This window comes from Phocoena sinus, chromosome 10 (genome assembly GCF_008692025.1).
Source record: "Phocoena sinus isolate mPhoSin1 chromosome 10, mPhoSin1.pri, whole genome shotgun sequence".
NCBI lineage: Eukaryota > Metazoa > Chordata > Mammalia > Artiodactyla > Phocoenidae > Phocoena > Phocoena sinus.
This window is the reverse complement of record NC_045772.1, coordinates 48,459,787-48,482,405: the sequence shown is the minus strand read 5'-3', so window position 1 is coordinate 48,482,405 and position 22,619 is coordinate 48,459,787. Positions and strand designations below refer to the sequence as shown.

Sequence of the window (22,619 nt, the reverse complement as noted above, 5' to 3'; positions counted from 1 at the left end):
TGTAGGGATTAAATGAAGCCACTCGAATACTTTAAGTCCTTGGTACATACCTTATCCCACAGTTTTAAGAGGAATCAGGAACTATTACTTACATGATTAGTTTTATTTATTTATTTACTTAGCCGTGTTGCCTTTTGTGGGCTAATTTAAATCCCAATTTCACTGTTTCACTGATGAATGTCAAGTAATCCCGTGTTGTTATCAGTTCAGCCACCTTGCCCATCTACTGTTTATAAATTGTAGGAAGGATAGCTGGGGGTCAAGAGAACGGGGCTCTTTCTATCCCTGCCAGAGAAGTTAAGTGGGGACAGGAAGAGTGTATCCCCATTCAGAGGCAGAGAGTTTGCAGTTTCACTCTGGACTTAGAAAGCAAGAGCTGGGCCCAAGTTTGCTTACCTGGAACACCATTATCAAATGGGTAACTGGCCACCAGGGCACCACCGTGGAGGTTTGCAGAAAGGACAAATGTCTCTGTATTCAGCCACTTCATGACTGCCACAGTTTCAGGCTGCCTTGGTACAGTATTAAATTCAAAAGCATCGGGGAAATTTCTATTCAGGTCATAGAAGTTACTATTTTCCCTTTAAAAGAAAGAATTTTTTAGGGTTTACTATTGCTGTCTGAGGGAGCAGATTCGTGCAGTGTGTAGACCTTTGCTTTGGGCTCCAGGTGTTTTTCCAAATATGAATACAGAGGTAGTGGATGGTTGCCTTGGCAGCCTCCAGTGAATCACAGCTGGCATTCACACAATGTGTTGTCCCCTCCCGTGTGACTTGTTCTTGCCAATGGGACAGTAGTGATTCGGATGTAAGCAGAGGTCTGATAAGTGTTTGCGTTTCGGGGCTTTTGCTCTTGACACTCCCATTTGGAACCCTGAGACCCCATTGCTATCCACGTCAAGGGTCAATGTGCAAGAATGAGGAACCCAGGTGACAGCCAGAACTGAGACTCTAGAGATACGGTCCCAGCCAGACCCCAGCTGAAGCCCCTGACATCATGGCATAGAGATTAGCCATCCCTGCTCTGCCCTGCTCAAATTCCTAACTTACAGAGTGAAGAGTAACTAAAGAGGTGGTTGTTTTAATTTCCTCAATTTAGGGGCAGTTTGTTCCATAGCAATTGGTAACAGAAACAACAGGAACATGCTATTTTATACAAACGTATTTCTGAAAAGTGGACTGGCCATGTTTAAATAGGCTAAGAAACTTAAACGTGGGAGGGAATCAAGCGGTGATTTATTAATCTTTGGTAAAAACAAATTTTTAATTGCACAAATATCAGTGTTTATCAGACATTTGAGAAATTCCAAACTTCCTGAGGCTGCTTGAAACACAATAAACTTTAAATCAGAAATACTACCAGACCCACCCTTCTTTGTGATTAGTTCGTGTGCTGGCTTAATAAATCAACCTGTTTATTGAGGGTCTAGGTACTACCCTAGGCCCTGGGATTTAACAGGGATGAACACACGGGCAGCATTCCTGCCCTCAGGTAGATATTAAACAAGAAATGAGACATTAAAGATTGTGCTATGAGGGTAAAGTGCCAGGTGATGTAAGAATAATTGGGGCTCTAATATCTGATAGGTTAGGGAAGGAGGCTTTGAGGAAATGCTGTTGAAACAGGGTGCGGGGGAAGGTGTGGGAAATGCCAGGGGTGAGAAGGCAGCTGGCGGTTGCAGAAGGCGAAGGGAGGTCTGCGGCAGGGTGAGTGCGGGGGAACAGGCAATGAAGCCGGAGCAGTGAGGCAGGCGCAGGGGTAAAGCAGCCTTGCTCAGGATTTTACTTCTCAAAGTCAAAGCAATGGGCAGCCCTGAAAAGTTTCCAGAACAGCAGTGACATGACACAGGTTATGAAATGGTTCGCTAACTTCTCTTTACAGGGCGAAGGGGTCTGATCTGATGGGGGGCTTTTTATGCTTTTGTAGTTTTGAATAAAGATAGACTAGCCCGTGCTTACCTTCCCTTATTGTAAAAACAGTCAGGCTTTAGAACAGCTTCGAATCCATCTGGGTTCATTGAAGGCATGATGTGTATCCGGGTACTATTAATTAGATTTGTGATTTCAGGGTCTCTTCCATCGCTGGTTACGAGATATTCAATTAAATGGAGCAGCAGTTCCCGCCCTACAGCCTGTAGGTGTTAAACAGAGAAGAGGATATCGTTAGGTGAGAGGAAAACAGCCCCCAAAGCACAAATTCCCCAACAAGCACTACACATGATATGTGAGACCAAAACCAGTTGTGAGACCACCGTTTCTCTGGCATACTGACACTCTGGCACGTGGCAATCCATCACTGGTGTGCTGCAAAACCTTTGTGAGTAAAAGGTTTTTTTAAAGTTAACTTTAAAAAAAGTGCCTATAAGTAAATAATTTACTAAAAATGAATTAAGAGTGGAGTAAAGCTTATTCTTATTCTCCTACTTCCAGTTTGTCTGTCTTCCAAATACTTCCTGGAGGGGTGGCGAGAGGGGGAGCTAGAGATCAGGCAGGGCGTTGTGCGCCTCCACAAGCATGCCTGGCACACGGGAGAGCCGTGGTGCGTGTCTCGGTGGATGATTCGTGGAGAACCACTGCAGTAGATATGTAGATTTTAACAGAGAAAAATCTGAATTTGTAATATGCATAATTTAAGTAGGTTAATTTAAATAGGTCTGATTTTCATATTCCCCCGTTTCCAGGTTCTTTTATCTCCAAATTCCCCTCTTGCACGTTTGTGCAATTTTTGCTGTACCTCTGTATTTCTGATTTCCACATCCTCATGTTTCTTTGGCACAACATCCTCACAATTTTTTGCCATATCTGCATATTATCTATACTATTATTTAGTTTGCATTTTCTTTAAATTGGCTCACTTTTTACTTACATTAAAAATAAGGAACTTTGTATAATTACCATTTTGCTAGATATGTTTCTAATTGTATAGTAAAATAAAAGCATGCCTGAGAATAAACATGGTCACATTCACCTAAAATTACCTTATGTACCAACAATGATTGGGAAACTGAAGGCCTGTGAAGAAGCTTGCTTTATAATCCCCAAGGGAGAGATTTAGTATTTTTTTTTAAAGGAATTCACATATTCAACCTTATTCTAGAAAGATTTGATTAGGCTATATTACTTTTCCCCTGTAATCCTGAGTTCAAAGATTCTGCTTCTAAGTAAGGAATATTTACCTCTTACACGTGATCAGATGTTGTAGAGCAGTTAGTATATGGGAAATCAGGGCAGCAGGTGGTTAAATAAGGACAGTGCTTCTGGTGCATTAATGAAGGCCGTGGGCAGGAAAAGAATTTTCATTTATGACTGCTCTGTAGCAATTCATTGTTGGGACAAAGGATGAGCAATTCCATACTTTATGCCCCTCGCTGGCAAGCAAAGAGATCACATTTTATGAATTTGTTACCCTAATGAACACAGAATAATTAAAATGGAACTAAGAAAATTTTAAATATGTAAATTACGTATTCAGAGTAGAAGTAAATTCCATTCTAACTGCAATTTTTTTCCTACTCATGTCTATCTTCTTCCACCACTGTGATTTTTGCTTTTACAGTCAAAATTGTCACTTGAAAAAGGTTCTTACAAACCTTACAAAAGGTGCTTAATAACCAAAAAAGTCAAGTGAGTCACACACTGGGTTTCCAATTCAGTGTTTTGGAAGATCACGCACATTTGGACACTCCTTACTGGCTTCCCTGAAACCAGAGGAGGAGGGGCTGGCAATTTCAAGCTGTGAAAGGTGGCTTTAAAGGTGGACAGTGTAGTTGGTTGAAGGAGCTTTTCTGGACAGGGGTTGGGGAAGAGAAAAGGTCAAGGAAAGAGAGAAGGAAGTGAGATTTCTAAATGCTGGTTGGAGACTGTAGGATGGTTCCATTAGAGGGACGTACCAGGAAAAACCTGAGGCCCCTCTGAGTCCCAGGTTAAGTACCAAGTGAGATTATATTGGAATCCCCGCATGGTTCTAAATGTGAATTTCCTCTTAACTATCTGAATCCTACATTCTCAAGCACGCCCAAACTCAAGACAGGAGTTCGCAGTTAAATTCATCCACCCACAAGAAAATGAAAACAAAGAGTAAGAAGCTGTGATTAAACTACAGAACTAAATTAAGCAACTGTGGTGGTGTGGGTATAGGATAGAAGGTAAAAGTTAAGGTTTATAGCTAACGGCAAGGGTGGGTGCCGGGGGGAGAGGAAAGGAGAGGACAGAAGACTTTTCAAACTGCTAATTCCTTCACTTTTCCCAGGAATGGGTCATGGGATACTATCCAAAGTTTAAAAATATATATATATTTCAAATCATTATAATTTCAGTTTTTCCTTTTTTAAAAAATTCTTTTTTTTTAAACCCCACATTTGTTTATTCATTTTTTTGGCTGTCTTGGGTCTTCGTTTCTGTGCGAGGGCTTTCTCTAGTTGTGGCAAGCGGGGGCCACTCTTCATCGCGGTGCGCGGGCCTCTCACTATCGCGGCCTCTCGTTGCGGAGCACAGGCTCCAGCCGCGCAGGTTCGGTAGTTGTGGCTCATGGGCCTAGTTAATCCGCGGCATGTGGGATCTTCCCAGACCAGGGCTCGAACCCGTGCCCCCTGCATTAGCAGGCAGATTCTCAACCACTGCGCCACCAGGGAAGCCCAAAGTTTTTCCTAATTTTTTGACTTTAGAAGAATCTTCCGATAATTTATTATTTTGAGAAAATACCAAGTTCACCAATTATTTTCATTTCACTTCAGTTCTATTCTGTTAAATTCAAGTAAAGTTAAATCTCATACTTCTTATAACACGTATAATATGACACACATTTCATTTTATATCCTTTTGATTCCTCTCATTCTATTACTGTAGAAATAACAGATGTCTAGAATACCATCTGGCAAATACTAATGACGGTGATTTCTGAGTGATAGTATTCTGAATAGTTTTTATTTCCTCTTATTTTTCTAGTATTGCTTTTTAAATTAAAGAAAACCTATGTTATTTTTACAAAACAATAAAATTATGGTTCTTTCAAGGTAACGAATGTGTGACCAAGGTATTTTCTGTTTGTCTCCATATTCCAAAACAAACCACAAGTTCGTAACTGCAGAGGGTGAAAGAAAAATCTTGGAAGTATGATAAAGAACCAATTAAGAGTTAGATAACTTAAAAAAATGGTGAGGTAAACAGATGCAATTTCAGAGGGAGTTAAACAAAGTCCTCTTGTTTTCTTGGACCATATTTTCCTGTCTCTGTAACAGCAAATTTATGCCACATATTATTCAAGTTAATTCTTCTCAACCTTAATATAAATGTCTCAAACACTCATTCATGTTTTATGTATAGACCTCCCTTCGTTTAAAATTAAGTCTTTGAATATGAAACCTTAGAGAGACTAAAATTTTAAAAAAGAATGTGGTCAAAACTGTTTCCGTTAGCTTAACCAGCCTTTCATTAAGCTCCTTTTGTGAGAGTGTGGACTTAATGAAAGAATCCCTAATGAAGAGCCTGAAAGGCTAGGTGAGCACACCAGCTTCTAGAGTCTTTCTCTGATAATTCATCCGGTCATTAAAATGGCAGGAACCCAGGATGGACCTAGAGGTTGTCATACTGAGTGAAGTAAGTCAGAAAGAGAGAAATATTGTATAATATCGCTTATATGCAGAATCTAAAAAAAAAATGATACAAATGAACTTATTACAAAACAGAAACAGACTCACAGACTTAGAGGAGGAACCTATGGTTACCGGGGGGAGGGTGGGGGGAAGGGATAGTCAGGGAGTTTGGGATTGACGTGTACACATGTCTACATTTAAAATAGGTAACCAACAAGGACCTACTGTATAGCACAGGGAATGCTGCTCAATATTATGTAACAACTTAAATGGGAAAAGTGAAGAAGAATAGATACATGTATATGAATCACTTTGCTGCACACCTGAAACTAACACAATATCGTTAATCAACTATACTCCGGTATAAAATAAAAAGTTAAAAAAGATGGCAAGAACCCAGAAAGCAGAAAATAAATTCTCTATCAGTTTTTCTTCAATTCAGTCAAGTGGGAATTTGTTAGACAGATAAAAATCAACGTTCTAGCACTTCTAAGAACAATTGGAAAACAATTTTGAAGCAACAATCCACAACTGGGTAGTGTATTGTGCGAGAGTGAATTAGAGGGTAGTACCAACACTTCAGCTCTCCTAATCGTGGAGTCTTGAAATGCTACACCGTAATGCAGCTTCTGGGGCTCCACATGGTGTGTAACAGACTTAATTCATTTGTCTTAATGCCTAGCTAAATCCTCCATCTTCAAATATTAGCCTAATATTACATTATCTAGCACACTTTTCTGTGGCCTCCCCAAGTCTGGGTTCCATGACCTGCCTAGGTGGTCCTTTAACTCTCCTCACCTGTGCTCTCCTGACAGTGTTCACACATATTACAATGGCCTGACCGACCCTGACTGACCCCCACCCCCACCCCTCAACTCCACCATCCAAGGTTTGATGGCAGCGATCCTAACCAGCTTCCTGTGTAGCCCTGGTATCTCACCCAGCTCCAGGTATATCATGTGCTCAGTAAATGATTGTTGGTTACTGTTGCCAAATCCACTACAAAGTCATGACTATTCTGAGGAGGAACTTTCTGAAAACATGAGGACTTAAGGTTCTCAGTGAGAGGGGGTATACAAATGATCAAGTTAGTTCATTGCAAGGATGTTCAATACTGAACACACTTCACAGGGCTGGGGGCCAGCAATTCTGATCATGCCAAGGACTCGACACCCTGGTCCCCCGGCCCACCCTCACCAAAAAAGGGAGATGGAGAGAAAGAGGATAATTATATGAGGAACTTAATACATGCTTAAAAGGAATTAGACACTTCGCCTGGAATAAGGATTAGTTTGGTCTAAATGCAAAAGGAAATAATTATCCAAAGCCATGCTGTGTAACTGAGGACATTTTGTCATCATCTGGGATAGTGGTGGAATAAAGGGCTTGAGAAGTGGCAAGCTTTGTTTTGTCTTGTTTTAGTAAGTTTGGAACCTCTATTGCATGTTGACTACACAGCCCAAGATCTTCCAGGATAGGCACAATCCTGGATATTATGTCCTGTTGTTCACGTAGAACATTAAAATACCCTCTAAATATAGACATTTAGACATACAAACTACTGTCTAAATGTCTCTTATACCTAGAAGGTGTGCAAAAAACCATTTAGCCTTTATTTTTGGGTTGAAAAATATGATCAGTATTATCCATATTTTTGCAATGTTTTTCCTTTCCATTATGTATCTGGAATCCAATAAACTATAAATTAATGCCACCAAATGTGAAATTCTAAGTGTGATGTGGGTATTTCAGAACTCTATACCCAAATAAACCATCATAGGAAAAATAATTCATTGATGTTTAAGAAACAGAAGCTTAAAAAAAAAAAACTCTAGAAAAAAAAAAGAATCAGAATTGGCAATTCAGTTATGCTTAACAGACATAGACTGAATACCTCCCCCCATACTTAAAGACCATGGGCCCTGCAGTCAAGGGAACCTGTGGACCCAACCTCTCACCTGCACTTTGCCTGCTCCTGGATTAGCTTAAAATTCCAGGCACCTGACCTTTTAAACACATAGTCATGCTTTGCTTGGATATTTCCATTAGACAGGGATTAGAGATGTCTTAACAATCTAGAGATTGCCCAGATATAAAATTTTCTTTCCTGCAAAAATTTTTAAACATGGGATGGCAGATAGGCACAAAACATAGAACAGGGAGGGCTCGAGGAAGGAGCAAGGAGTGATTTTCCAGGCTTCTCTCCTGCACCCACATTTAGGCTGAGGGTACTAGATGTTTCCATTTCCAGGGGATGGTCCCAGCGTTCATTAAAGCTCTGATTTTAGATTATAGGTAATAGTTTACTACAAAGCCAGCCAGTAGCAGAATGAGGTGTCAGAGGAGGGCGAGGGGAACAAAGACCCCGCTCCCAAACGATGTGAATGTTTGTGGAGCAGGGGAAGGGCAGAGAGCCCCGCCCAGGGACCTCTGGTCTCATCCCTCCCAATGAATAACAAGGATTGGATGTCAGGTGTGCGCACACTGCCGATTAGGAGCCTGTGTGAATGACACCCGGGACTGGGGCTTCTACAATTCCACACGCTGATGTGTGTACAAACAAGAACCTGGATAAACCAGGAAAACACCTGCTTGTCTTACTAAAATGAGAAAAGTTAGAAGCTCAGAAATGTCTCCCTCACTCTGAAAAAGCATGAACAGCAGGTGACAAGGGCGGCGGGTGCTCTTTCCGTCGGCTCCCCCGTGTGACTCCCCAGCAATCAGGGAGGAGAGGCGGGCAGCAGGCATGGGACAGAGAAAAGTGACACGGAGATGCTCACTCCAGTCTTACTCTAAGAGTTTGCTACGCTTTCACACGGTGAACGAGCCCAAATCTTCTAATCAAATGGGGCTGGAACAACTGGGAATCCATCCAAACAAAAATTAATTTGAGATAGACCATAGATCTGTATGTAAAAAGGAAAACAGTCAAAACAGAACGTTCCAAAGGCAGTGGAGGGGGTCAAGGAGGCAGAGCCATAGCTGGGAAAGGCTCACTGCTCAGGCTCTGATGCAGGCCCAGAGGACCAACAGAAACCTGCATTCCCTTCCTGGTCAACGCACTAACAAACATGCCTTCTGCAGAAGTGAGCAAAAGAAAGCCCGCCCACAAAGCACTTAGCGTAGCCCATGCTCAGTAAATGTTGGTTACTGTTACTCTTTTCTTGTCGGCGAGTACTGTATGGAGGGGAACTTGCCAGCCTGATCGATGCAGCATCGTGAGGACATGAGCTCATGACAAGGTGACTGAGAACAAGAGGCATATCATACAAAACCAGAGGAGGTTTGACTTCATTCTCTTGTAACAATTCTCACCTGAAAATGGGCTGTCTCAAGTAGATTTTGCTCCCCTCAGTGTGCTTCATGCATTCCAGATGTAGCCAGGCTAATCAGCCTGGACCTTCAGCACCAGCCAAAGTCACCCACCTTCGCGATTCCGAAGATACACAGTAGCCAAAAATGTTTCACCTGAATCCCACAAACCTTTAGATTTAACTTCCAGTTTGAAGTAAGAGGCATGAGGGATGAGAGGCACAAAATCGATGATATTATAAGGAAGGAAACAATCCAAACTGAGGGACGTTCTGCAGGACACACAATGGATCAACGTTCTCGCTTAAGTCTAGCGTCACGAAAAGATGCTTTATATGCTAGATTAAAGGAGATTCAAGGGATATGTCAACCACATATGATGCATAATCTTGGACAGAATTTTGAACGGACACTTTGGGGGACATTTTGAGGACAACTGGAGAAACTAGAACATGGGATATAAGGTAAAGATAGGATAAACATTTACTGACATGAAAGGGTAGCTTGTATTAACTGAAAAATGTTACAAAGAGCAAATTAGCATCGCTCATTTGGTGCAAATGCACACACAAAAATATCCGGAAGGATAAATGATAAGGAATCGACAGTCCTAATTTGGAGAAGGTCAGTACACAATGTTTTCTTTTTGTTTGTATTTCTTCTAAGATGTACGTATGTTGATTCTGTAATAATAACAGGTTATTTTTAATTTAATAAAGACCCAATTCTAAAAGAAGGCATCACGAAGTAGGTGAAAATTCATGGGGGGAAAATGGTGTGTGTGGTCAACATAACTGGGTCTTCCTGTTGGTGCTGAGGTGGGGTCCAGGGAACAGAGGAAACATTTAAAAAATACCATGGTCAATCCTGTCCACCACACTACTCGGTACACATATGACCCCTGCTGGGCTTCTTCACGTGAGATCCACAAACTCCTAGAAGATCCATGGACCCTGAGATCAGCATTCAAAGTTTGTGCCAGAATAGCAAGGAATCCAACCAAAGAATGTTAAGATGCCCCCAAATGTTATCTATGTTGCTTTTTAATAGTGGGTTCTTGAAAATGCTCTTTCAATTCCAAAAGGTCTAAGAGAAGAAGGATGAGTAGGGTGATTAAACCTTCTAATCCAAGTGACCCTTTGGCTCCTGGGTTACGCCATCACTTTCCCCAGCTCCTAGTGGCTCCGGGAGGACAGAACATACAAGATCTAAATTCGGGATAATAAGTTTCTCAATGGCCCCCAGAGCCGCCAGATACTGCTACCAGCTGGGACACACAGGGGATAGCAGGACTTCAGGATCCCACACCCGAAACACACTGGGACTTTTCCCTCTGAGTCACCTCAGTCCTTAGCATTCCTCAAAGAATCACAGTGAATGAGAGAGCCCGATTTGATGGGATACGTTAACTACATGGAAGGCAAGATGTCAGAGATTTGGGAAAGTACAAGTGAATTCAGGGGTGAGTGAGAGGAAGGACTCTTGCTTTTCTTTGGAAGTTTCAACTGAGAGGATTAACTTCTAAGCATCAGGCTGCAACCTCTGAAACGCCAGGAATTCAATAAATAAACTACTGGAGTCAATGTCTCATTAAAAATGGATCCCACAGGACCTCGATCAATTGACTAGATAGCAAAAGAGAAAGGAAGTCTGGGCTGCTGTCTGTCATGAATAGTTGTTTTGTTAAAAACAACTATGGTCAGACTCCCAGCAATATCAAGCCTTTTCGAGCAAAGCCCATTATGCTTAAAAAAGTAATTTCCATCCACCCCCAAATCAGGTTCAAAGACCAACCACTCTCTCAAAGGCAAGTGTTTGCATCTGAGCTCCAGTGACAAGAAGTCCCCTGGCTCGGCAGGACCAGGGCGGGTTGAGCAGCGTGCCTAGGAAGGGCAGAATGTGTGTGTGTCACGCGGGGTGGAGCCTGTTCCTAGAAAGCTTGGGGTTGGGGAGGGTTAAGCCGGGACAGGAAGCCCAGCGTTCGAGCAGTGCATGCCACCCACGCTACTGCAGACCTGGAAGTGTCGTAGCAAGTCAGCAGGTTATACTTATAGGAATATTCCTGTTCTTTGACATTCCTTAAAGTTAAGTGTGTTTGATATTCCTACGTCAATTTTCTTTACTGTCAAGACTAGGCACTATCTTTCCCTCCCACTGTATTGCCCAGTTGTGTGGGGTTCTGGGGAACAGAAGACCCTGCAGTTGTCATATTCTCAAAATACTCTGAGGAAGAAAGGTGAGAAATGGAGAGGAGCATCTTCAAACGCCTGGCAAGAATGGCTGGGCAGGCAGGTGTGGTAAAGGGTATTTTGCAAAATATAAAATAAATAACATAAACAAAACAAAATAAAAAGAGAGTTGATCCCCAGTAAGTTGGAAAAGAGGCAAGACATCATGATGGAATTTAAGGGTTTGTTGAATGATGGGGATGACAGAGCCCTAAGCTTGATGGTCTAAACCAGGGATCCCCCAACCCTGGGCCGAGGACTGGCACCGGTCCGCAGCCTGTTAGGAGCCGGGCCGCACAGCAGGAGGTGAGCGGCGGGCAAGCGAGCAAAGCTTCATCTATATTTACAGCTGCTGCCCATCGCTCGCATTACCGCCTGAGCTCCGCCTCCTGTCAGCATTATGGTGAGTTGTGTAATTAGTTCATTATATATTACAATGTAATAATGATAGAAATAAAGTGCACAGTAAATGTGATGCGCTTGAATCATCCCGAAACCATTCCCCGCCTCCTTCCGGTCTGTGTAATGCGCTTGAATCATCCCGAAACCATCCCCCGCCTCCTTCCGGCCTGTGGAATAACTGTCTTCCATGAAACCGGTCCCTGGTGCCAGAAAGGTTGGGGACCGCTGCTCTAAACTTAAGCATTGGAAACGCTAAGTGTTAGATTAAGAGAAAGTGACAAAAGCATTCAAAACGCCAGCTCCTAGGAGTCTGGATAGCTAGCTGGGATCTGATTGTTTTAGTTCAAATAGAATATTGCTCCTCTGCTGGGTCACCTCGATGCTGAGCAGGAGATGGGGAAAACCAACACAGGCAGGAGTTCGGGGACTTGCTGGCAGTCCAGAGCTGGGACACTGTTGTTCTTCCAGACCCCAAACAAAAAAAGTTCCAGTTACCTGCACAGGGCACTGGGTAAACAACCAGATGGCTGTGCTGGTCTTTGGAACCTGGTTCCTTCAATCCTCTCAGAAGGCCTCACTGGAAGACCTTTCCAGATTCTTTGCTACAGTGTCTGCTGCTTCCTTTGCATTTAGACAGAGCACAAGAGACCCGACGGGAAGCTTCTCTGGTGACATGTCAGATATGCAAGCCATATACATACCTCATCTCCATGCATATTTGCCACGTATTTGAATTCTGGAATCCCGATTCTGTGCTCCTTTGGAAAGCGTCCCACAATAAGAACCCACAGGTTTCTGCCTTTACAGGGAAGAAGAGTATAGAAAAATGAGTTGTCTTTTGAAATGATGAAGGAACTCTGGGAGAATGAGAACAGTGAACAAATGATGCTGCTTCTCCCACCTGACGAATGTTTCACAACCACCTCAGTTCATGTGACTAATGCTTCCTTGCTTAAAACACTTTCAGTTTCCAAAACCCTTTCAATTTAGCACAAATATTTAAGTTCTTATTCTAGAATGTGACTTTTTAAAATCAAAGACTTATTAGGCTATGTAGGTCTTATTTTTCCAAAATGTTTATATAGTTTGCTCTGAGTTTCTGGTGTTTTATAGAAGTGATCTTGCTAATTCACACAATTACACAAAATTATTACTGATAGTTGATGGGGAGGGTGCCGTAACTCTCAGTGCAAGGAAAGTGAAGAAAGCAACAGCAAGAAAATATGTAACTCAGAAGGGAGATTGTTTTTACAGTAAATCCTGAGTCTTGTCATATTCAAGTGCTCATGTAACACAGCCCCTCAGCAATGAGTGTCCTTGATGGGCATGAGTCCTGCCACGTAAGCCGGGAAGCACAAGCCATCCTAACAATGCCTCAAGGGAAACTTCTAAGTCCTAACTCTGCCATAAATGGTGTGATTTGGGCAAGGGAGGACAGAGACTCAAGATTGTTGAACATCTGCTCTGGGCAGATGTTACCGTTGCATCTCTGGTTCACGTTACCTGAGGCAATCCCTTGTCCTGACCCAGGGAGATGGATTTTTAACCGGACTTTACAAATGAAAACACTGACCTTCAATAAATAACTAAATAAATAAACTGCTTACGATCACACAGCCAGTAAGAGGCTGTGATTTGAGCCCCACAGCCAAGACCTGAATCCTGGCCTATGTGACTCAACTCTAGGGCTTCTGCCACTAACGAAAACTACCTGTCTCACAAGAAGGTTGGTGTCCTAATCCGTAAAATGAAGAGGTTTCTTTCGATTCTAAAATCATCTGGCTCTTTTAATACAAACACTTTAAAATTAGAGATTGGGTAAATATTTGATATCTAGCACCTAGATACAAAGTTCACATATCTGTGACAGCTAAGCCTTCTGTGGAATTCAAGTACCCAGGAAAGGAGTTTAACAGCAGCTCATGGGCTAACATTGAGCAGATTTCTGCAGAATTTCAGGTGTAGCTCCTTCAACCTGGGGGTCGGGGGGGAGGTCCAATGGGCTGGGGAATACCCAGTTGCCATAAGGAATCCAGGGAGAAGCAGATACTGGACTTGTCTTTTTCATCATTTATTGTTTTTTAAGAATGGTTTTTGTTGGTTTTTTAAAATAAATTTATTTTATTTTTGGCTGTGTTGGGTTTTTGCTGCCACACGCGGGCTTTTTCCCAGCTGCGGTGAGTGGCGGCTACCCCTCGCTGTGGCGCGCGGGCCTCTCACTGCGGTGGCCCCTCCCTCTGCAGAGCACGGGCTCTGTGCACACAGGCCTCAGCAGTTGTGGCACGCGGGCTCAGGAGTTGTGGCGCATGGGCTTTGTTGCTCTGTGGCATGTGGGATCTGCTTGGACCAGGGCTCGAACCTGTGTCCCCTGCATTGGCAGGTGGATTCTCAACCACTGCGTCACCAGGAAAGCCCTCACCGTTTATTCTTAATTTATTCTAACAATTATAGGGAAATTCGTCTTGAAGGGTGATGCTTTAAATTTAGTAACTGCAGAAATTGTCAGAAAACACCCCCAAAAGGAAGTCTATCTGATTGGTGCCACCTGTTCAGTGCAGCACACTTACATCATTCATTTACACATCCATTTATTTAGTACCACTATATCCAGGCATTTAACCAGGAGATTAGACCCTACAAATAAGTCACACTCTACGCCCAGTGAGTTTCTGGTCTAGTGGAGAACAGCAGCGTGCAAACATCATTACACTAGACTGTGACATATACGACCTTAGAGTGTGTATAAGGTACTGCTGTGGCTGTAGAATAAACGAGGAACTTTTTCCAAGGGGTGGGATCACATAAAGCTTTACAGATGCAGGGTTTTAGAGCTGACTTCTAAACCGAGTTCTGAAGAACGACTCTGAGTGAGTCACGTGGACAAGTACAATCCATCCAGTGATTTCCCGCCACAACTGCTGTCATCAACCAGAACCTTTCATCCCCCAATAGTACCAATTCTCAGGTCACCTAGGGCTTCAAATCTACCAAGTTAATATTTTCACATGAAGCAAGGGAGAGGTTTTTCTGAGCTTTTTTTCTATTAATCCTGGCTCTTTAGTTTCCTTCTGGGGAATTCTTTTCTGTAGCTATTAATGCTTTTAAACTTAGAATAACCACAGATTTATACAGACTATGGCCTAGTTCCCTCACAAACAAAGGAAAAAATTCAGCATCATCTCAACATAATGTTTACTAGTTGTTACATTTCCAACTCTGCATTTGCAACAGCTGACCTGTAATATAAAGGATAGTGTAAGACAAGAAAAACCTGACTCGACATGCGTATCCAATATTATTTGGTTTAAGGAAGGAGGGAAATCAAAATAAAACCTAAGTGAAGAAGAACTTGGGTGGTAACTCAATCTCAATTTTGGCTCGAATGGCCCCTAAGTAAACCGCAAGATGAGAAACTTCCCTTGAATAACCTCCATGGCACAAAGTCTGAGAATGAAAACCTGGAGATATTCACCAGGAATGACAAGCCTCTTGAAGTTTTTTAACCAGCCTCTCCAACGAACACTGATCTCTGGCTTAGACCAGAGTAAATGCACAAAGGACAAACTACTGACTTTTCACAGCTTGATTGCCGAGGTGCGGGTAATTTAAATAAGATTTTTCTCTGCCAAGGTTCGACAGGCTGCCTTTATTCCTCAAAGTTCCTGCTAATACCAGGTGTGCTCAAGAGTTCTGAAATGCTCGGCCACTTTCTCTTCACTACAAAGTAAACAAAACCTGGATGCCAGGATTTCAGTATCTATATCCAGGAACCCACTCAGAGCTTGACACAAAGCCCAGGGATGTGACATGGTGCCCAACTGAGTTTGCTTGTAGGACCAGGAAAAGTCTTACAATTCAGAAGGCTTCACAGAGATCCACAAGGCAAGGAAACAACGCTCCAGGCGTTCAGGAGAAAGTAGAAGGAGAAGCTTGGTAAATGCAGTACAGCTTCAACAGGTAGAAATGGGGGGAGTGTCATTCCCACATCAGAATTGCCGGGATCCTTGGAAAAGCACCAATCCCTGATCCCCATCTCCTAAATCAAAGTCTAGGGGGAGGGCCCCAAACCTGCACTTAACAGGCTCCCTTGGTGATTCTGAGGCCCATTGAAGTTTGAAAGGTGCTGATCTTGAGGCAGTGAATATCCAGATAGATTTGGGAGGCAGTGGATCTTGAGGTAAAATCATCTCATTTTCCATATAATCATGAACATGTTTCTATATTAACAAATAGACTTTGACTACATCTTTATAAATGGCTGCTTAGTATTTTATTACACAAATGCAGCACCATTTATTCAACCAATGTTCCATCGTTAGGTGTCCAACTCTAAGTAATTTTATGTAAATTACAGCATGTCCACTCAAATTACGTCCAGAATTTATAATGTAAAACTACTTTATCATGTGAAAGAAATCAGAATGCATAATTATTTAACTACAACCACATAAAACAGACTGTTCAGTAAAAAAATACCATGGAAGAAAACAGATCCAAAGCATATAAAGCCTTAAATGAAATAATGGGTGAGTCCCTACAAGAACTGAAAACTGCACATTGTCGGTAATAAGGGGCTAAGTGATAGGATGATAAAGCCAAGTACTTTTCTTTTTCCCTCACATTTCCATCTTTCCAGTTTTTAAAAAGTAAAATACCAAATCTTATCATTTATTAAGTTCAGAGACTGTGCCGGGCAGTACGCTGCGCACTTTTTAATACTTGATCTTTCCAATACCTCTGTGTGGTGGGTGATATCCACAATTCACTGATTTACGTGGAAGAACCAGGGTTCAAACTCAGGTCTGTCTGATTCCAATATCTGTGTTCTTCTGATGACGCCAGGCTGCCTCAATCTCCCTGAAAGTACTAGGTAGTCCAGGGCCAACCCCACCCTGGGTGGAAAGTTCCCCGGCAGTTCTTTCAGCATGGCGCTGCCATAATTTGCGCCTGGAGCAAGTTCCAGGCTGCTACCTGGCTTTGATGATTGAGCCAGAGCAAGACACCCGAATCGAGGGCTACCCTACAGGGACGGTCCATACTGAGTGTTGGCATAACGACCCCATCAGACTCTCTCTACTCCCAGAGTTTCAGCGAGACATGCCCAGAGAGAAGCGGAGATGCTGCGTGGGTGGCCCGGTCCCAGGAGCAGAGCTGCAGTGTCGATGAGGCTGGTTGTATTCATGATCCCACCCACCAGGCTCCGATCTCCAGGGAGATGGATCAGTTATTTCCTAGACTTCCATATTTCTCTTTGTGTCCTTACAATTACCCTTGGACCTAAGTCAAACCTTGGGGGAGCTTTCTCAATGCATGAGTTTGTGACCTCGTACATAGTGGGAATAACAACTCCATTGGCAAGGCTGATGTAAGGCTGGCGAATTCCTCCTGCCTTCTCTAAAAAGAAGCCAATGATCTGACACCAAAACTTCAGTCTCACTTAGGTATGCTCCCATTACCACACACACAAAGAGCTGAACACAGCACGCAAAGCCCTATTTCAAATAATGTCCCAGAAGAGCTGAAAAATTGCAATGACTGCAGTCAGGTTAAACACTCAGTCTCCAAAGTCATGTGTCCTTGGGCTTGGAGGTGGAGGAAGAGGTTCCTGCTAAGTGGCTCACGACAAAAACAAAACAGACGCAAACCAAACAGGGACAAAAGTCTCCAGTTTGGCTGTGCTTGCACGGTAGTGACTCACAGCTCAGAGCATTTTACATATATCCACTTAGCCCTGAAACCACAGTGGTAGGCACAAAGATTATCCTTTCACACAGGTGGATGCCATCTTAGGGAAGCTCATAAGGCCATGGCTCTCAACGTGTAGTCCCAGGACCACCATCATCAGTGTCACCTGGGAACTTGTTAGAAATGCACATTCTCAGGAGCCACCCCTAGGTGCTGAGTCAGAGACTCTCAGGGGGAGAACCAGCAGTTTGTGTCTTAACAAGCTCTCCAGGGGATCTTCACACATGCTGAAGTTTGAGAACCAAAGTAACAAGGCATGGTGCAGGACAGTCTATTCAGAGCCAGCTCTGTTCTTAACTACTATGCAGCACTGCTTCAGTCACCTAAGAGATGGAAAATATCAGAGAAATGTGAACCTGTGTCCCAAGCTTGCCATGTCCCATTTCTGGTGTCGAGATTTTTTCTGTCTCTCCTTGGGAGAATTGGAAAAGGAAGGAGGAGGTTGACAGGATCCTATGAGTATGGTTTGAGAAGTTAAAGCTATCATCTGCTCCCTTTGGTATGCAAATCTCAAATTGGTTTGCCAACTGATGTACCAGTTTGTCCCTGAACTGCTCTCTATTCAAAAACTACAGGCAAGGCAGTCCCGCCCATCAGGAAGCTTGCACAAGCCTCTTAGATAGCCTCATCCACCAGAGGGCAGACAGCAGAAGCAAGAACTACAATCTTGCAGCCTGTGTGGAACAAAAACCACATTCACTGAAAGATAGACAAGATGAAAAGGCAGAGGGCTATGGACCAGATAAAGGAAAAAGATAAAACCCCAGAAAAACAACTAAATGAAGTGGAGATAGGCAATCTTCCAGAAAAAGAATTCAGAATAATGACAGTGAAGATGATCCAGCACCTCGGAAAAAAAATGGAGGCAAAGATCGAGAAGATGCAAGAAATGTTTAACAAAGATCTAAAAGAATTAAAGAACAAACAAACAGAGATGAAAAATACAATAACTGAAATGAAAAAAAAAAAACACTAGAAGGAATCAATAGCAGAATAACTGAGGCAGAAGAACGGATAAGTGACCTGGAAGACAGAATGGTGGAATTCACTGCTGCGGAACAGAATAAAGAAAAAAGAATGAAAAGAAACGAAGACAGTCTAAGAGACCTCAGGGACAATATTAAACGCAACAACATTCACGTTATAGGGGTCCCAGAAAGAGAAGAGAGAGAGAGAAAGGACCCAAGAAAATATTTGAAGAGATTACAGTCGAATACTTCCCTAACATGGGAAAGGAAATAGCCACCCAAGTGCAGGAAGTGCAGAGTCCCAAACAGGATAAACCCAAGGAGAAACACACCGAGACACATAGTAATCAAACTGGCAAAAATTAAAGACAAAGAAAAACTATTGAAAGCAGCAAGGGAAAGATGACAAATAACATACAAGGGAACTCCCTTAAAGTTAACAGCTGATTTCTCAGCAGAAACTCTACAAGCCAAGAGGGAATGGCATGATATACTTAAAGTGATGAAAGGAAGAAGCTACAATCAAGATTACTCTACCCAGCAAGGATCTCGTTCAGATTCAATGGAGAAATCAAAAACTTTACAAACAAGCAAAAGCTAAAAGAATTCAGCACCACCAAACCAGCTCTACAAGAAATGCTAAAGGAACTTCTCTAAGTGGGAAACACGAGAAGAAAAGGAGGTACAAAAACAAACCCAAAACAATTAAGAAAATGGTCATAGGAACATATGTATCGATAATTACCTTAAACGTGAATGGATTAAATGCTCCAACCAAAAGACACAGGCTTGCTGAATGGATACAAAAACAAGACCCATCTATATGCTGTCTACAAGAGACCCACTTCAGACCTAGGGACACATACATACTGAAAGTGAGGGGATGGAAAAAGATATTCCATGCAAATAGAAATCAAAAGAAAGCTGGAGTAGCAATACTCATATCAGATAAAATAGACTTTAAAATAAAGAATGTTACAAGAGACAAGGAAGGACAATACATAATGATCAAGGGATCAACAATCTAACATATAAGTATATATGCAATTTAAATTGCATAAATATAACAATTTAAATATATATGCCCCCAACATAGGAGCACCTCAATACATAAGGCAACTGCTAACAGTTATAAAAGAGGAAATCAACAATAACAAAATAATAGTGGGGGACTTTAACACCTCACTTACACCAATGGACAGATCATCCAAAGAGAACATTAATAAGGAAACACAAGGTTTAAATGACACAATAGACCAGGCAGATTTAATTGATATTTATAGAACATTCCACCCAACACCAGCAGATACTTTCTTCTCAAATGCACACAGAACATTCTCCAGGATAGATCACATCTTGGGTCACAAATCAAGCCTCAGTAAATTTAAGAAAATTGAAATCATATCAAGCATCTTTTCTGACCACAATACTATGAGATTAGAAATCAATTACAGGGAAAAAAACATAAAAAACAAAAACACATGGAGGCTAAACAATACATTACTAAATAACCAAGAGATCACTGAAGAAATCAAAGCAAAAATCAAAAAATACTTAGAGACAAATGACAATGAAAACACGATGATCCAAAACCTATGGGATGCAGCAAAAGCAGTTCTAAGAGGGAAGTTTATAGCTATACAAGCCTACCTCAAGAAACAGGAAGAATCTCAAATAAACAATCCAATCTTACACCTAAAGGAACTAGAGAAAGAAGAACACACAAAACTCAAAGTTAGCAGAAGGAAAGAAATCATCAAGATCAGAGCAGAAATAAATGAAATAGAATCAAAGAAAACAATAGCAAAGATCAATAAAATTAAAAGCTGGTTCTTTGAGAAGATAAACAAAACTGATACACCATTAGCCACACTCATCAAGAAAAAGAAGTAGAGGACTCAAATCAATAAAATTAGAAATGAAAAAGGAGAAGTTAAAACAGACACCACAGAAATACAAAGCATCCAAAGAGATTACTACAAGCAACTCTATGCCAATAAAATGGACAACCTGGAAGAAATGGACAAATTCGTAGAAAGGTATGACCTTCCAAGAATGAACCAGGAAGAAATAGAAAACATGAACAGACCAATCACAAGTAATGAAATTGAAAATGTGATTAAAAATCTTCCAACAAACAAAAGTCCAGCACCAGATGGCTTCACAGGTGAATTATATCAAACATTTAGAGAAGAGCTAACATCCATCCTTCTCAACCTCTTCCAAAAATTCAGAGGAAGGAACACTCCCAAACTCATTCTATGAGGCCACCATCACCCTGATACCAAAAACAGACAAAGATACTACAAAAAAGAAAATTACAGACCAATATCACGGATGAATATAGATGCAAAAATCCTCAAAAAAATACTAGCAAACAGAATCCAACAATACATTAAAAGGATCATACACCATGACCAAGTGGGGTTTATCCCAGGGATGCAAGGATTCTTCAACATATGCAAATTAATCAACGTGATACAGCATATTAACAAATTGAAGAATAAAAACCATATGATCATCTCAATAGATGCAGAAAAAGTATTGACAAAATTCAACACCAATTTATGACAAACACTCTCCAGAAAGGGGGCACAGAGGGAATCTACTTCAACATAATAAAGGCCATATATGACAAACCCACAGCAAACATCATTCTCAACGGTGAAAAACTGAAAGCATTTCCTCTAAGATCAGGAACAAGACAAGGATGTCCACTCTCACCACTATTATTCAACATAGTTTTGGAAGTCTTAGCCATGGCAATCAGAGAAGAAAAAGAAATAAAAGGAATGCAAATTGGAAAAGAAGAAGTAAAACTGTCACTGTTTGCAGATGACATGATACTATACATAGGGAATCCTAAGGATGCCACCAGAAAACTACTAGAGCTAATCAATGAATTTGGTAAAGTTGCAGGATACAAAATTAATGCACAGAAATCCCTTGCATTCCTATATACTAATGATGAAAAATCTGAAAGAGAAATTAAGGAAACACTCCCACTTACCACTACAACAAAAATAATAAAATACCTAGGAATAAACCTACCAAGGGAGACAAAAAACCTGTATGCAGAAAACTATAAGACACTGATGAAAGAAATTAAAGATGATACCAGCACATGGAGAGACAGACCATGTTCTTGGATTGGAAGAATCAATGTTATGAAAATGACTATACTACCCAAAGTAATCTACAGATTCAATGCAATCCCTATCAAATTACCAATGGCATTTTTTTACACAACTACAACAAAAAATCTTAAAATATGTATGCAGACGCAAAAGACCCTGAGGGTCTTGAAAGAAAAAATAGAGCTGGAGGAATCCGACTCCCTGACTTCAGACTATACTACAAAGCTACAGTAATCAACACAATATGGTACTGGCACAAAAACAGAAATATAGATCAATGGAACAGAATAGAAAGTCCAGAGATAAACCCACGCAACTATGGTCAACTAATCTATGACAAAGGAGGCGAGGATGTAGAATGGAGAAAATACAGTCTCTTCAATAAGTGGTGCTGGGAAAGCTGGACAGCTACATGTAAAAGAATGAAATTAGAACACTCCCTAACACCATACACAAAAATAAACTCAAAATGGGTTAGAGATCTAAATGTAAGACTGGGCACTATAAATCTTAGAGGAAAACATAGGAAGAACACTCTTTGACATAAATCACAGCAAGATCTTTTTTGATCCATCTCCTAGAGTAACGGAAATAAAAACAAAAATAAACAAATGGGACCTAATGAAACTTCAAAGCTTTTGCACAGCAAAGGAAACCATAAACAAGACGAAAAGACAACCCTCAGAATGGGAGAAAATATTTGTAAACGAATCATCGGACAAAGTATTAATCTCCAAAATACATAAACAGCTCATGCAGCTCAATATTAAAAAAACAAACAACCCAATCCAAAAATGGGCAGAAGACCTAAATAGACATTTCTCCAAAGAAGACATACAGATGGCCAAGAAGCACATGAAAAGCTGCTCAACATCACTAATTATTAGAGAAATGCAAATCAAAACTACAATGAGGGGCTTCCCTGGTGGCAGTGGATAAGAATCTGCCTGCCAATGCAGGGGACACAGGTTCAATCCCTGGTCCGGGAAGATCCCACATGCCACAGAGCAATTAAGCCCGTGTGCCACAACTACTGAGCTTGCGCTCTAGAGCCCATGAGCCACAACTACTGAAGCCCACATGCCACAACTACTGAAGACTGCGTGCCTAGAGCCCGTGCTCTGCAACAAGAGAAGCCAGAGAAGCCTGCGCACCGCAACAAAGAGTAGCCCTTGCTCGATGCAACTAGAGAAAGCCTGCACACAGCAACGAAGACCCAACACAGCCGAAAAAAAAA

At 41.6% G+C, this 22,619-nt stretch overlaps 1 protein-coding gene across 5 annotated transcripts in view; it reads right to left on the bottom strand.

Annotated features, from left to right (window-relative positions):
- CPM (carboxypeptidase M) overlaps positions 1-22,619 on the bottom strand; it is an 89,417-nt gene that overhangs the window by 33,903 nt on the left and 32,895 nt on the right. For 4 of the 5 annotated variants that reach the window (XM_032646684.1, XM_032646687.1, XM_032646686.1 and 1 more), the window contains exons 3-5: positions 12,234-12,331; positions 1,959-2,131; positions 397-581 (exon numbers count right to left, since the gene is read on the bottom strand). In XM_032646684.1, the coding sequence (XP_032502575.1) occupies positions 397-581; positions 1,959-2,131; positions 12,234-12,331 (456 nt within the window). The remainder of the gene's footprint in view (positions 1-396; positions 582-1,958; positions 2,132-12,233; positions 12,332-22,619) is intronic. The other variant, XM_032646683.1, reaches the window with a different exon arrangement.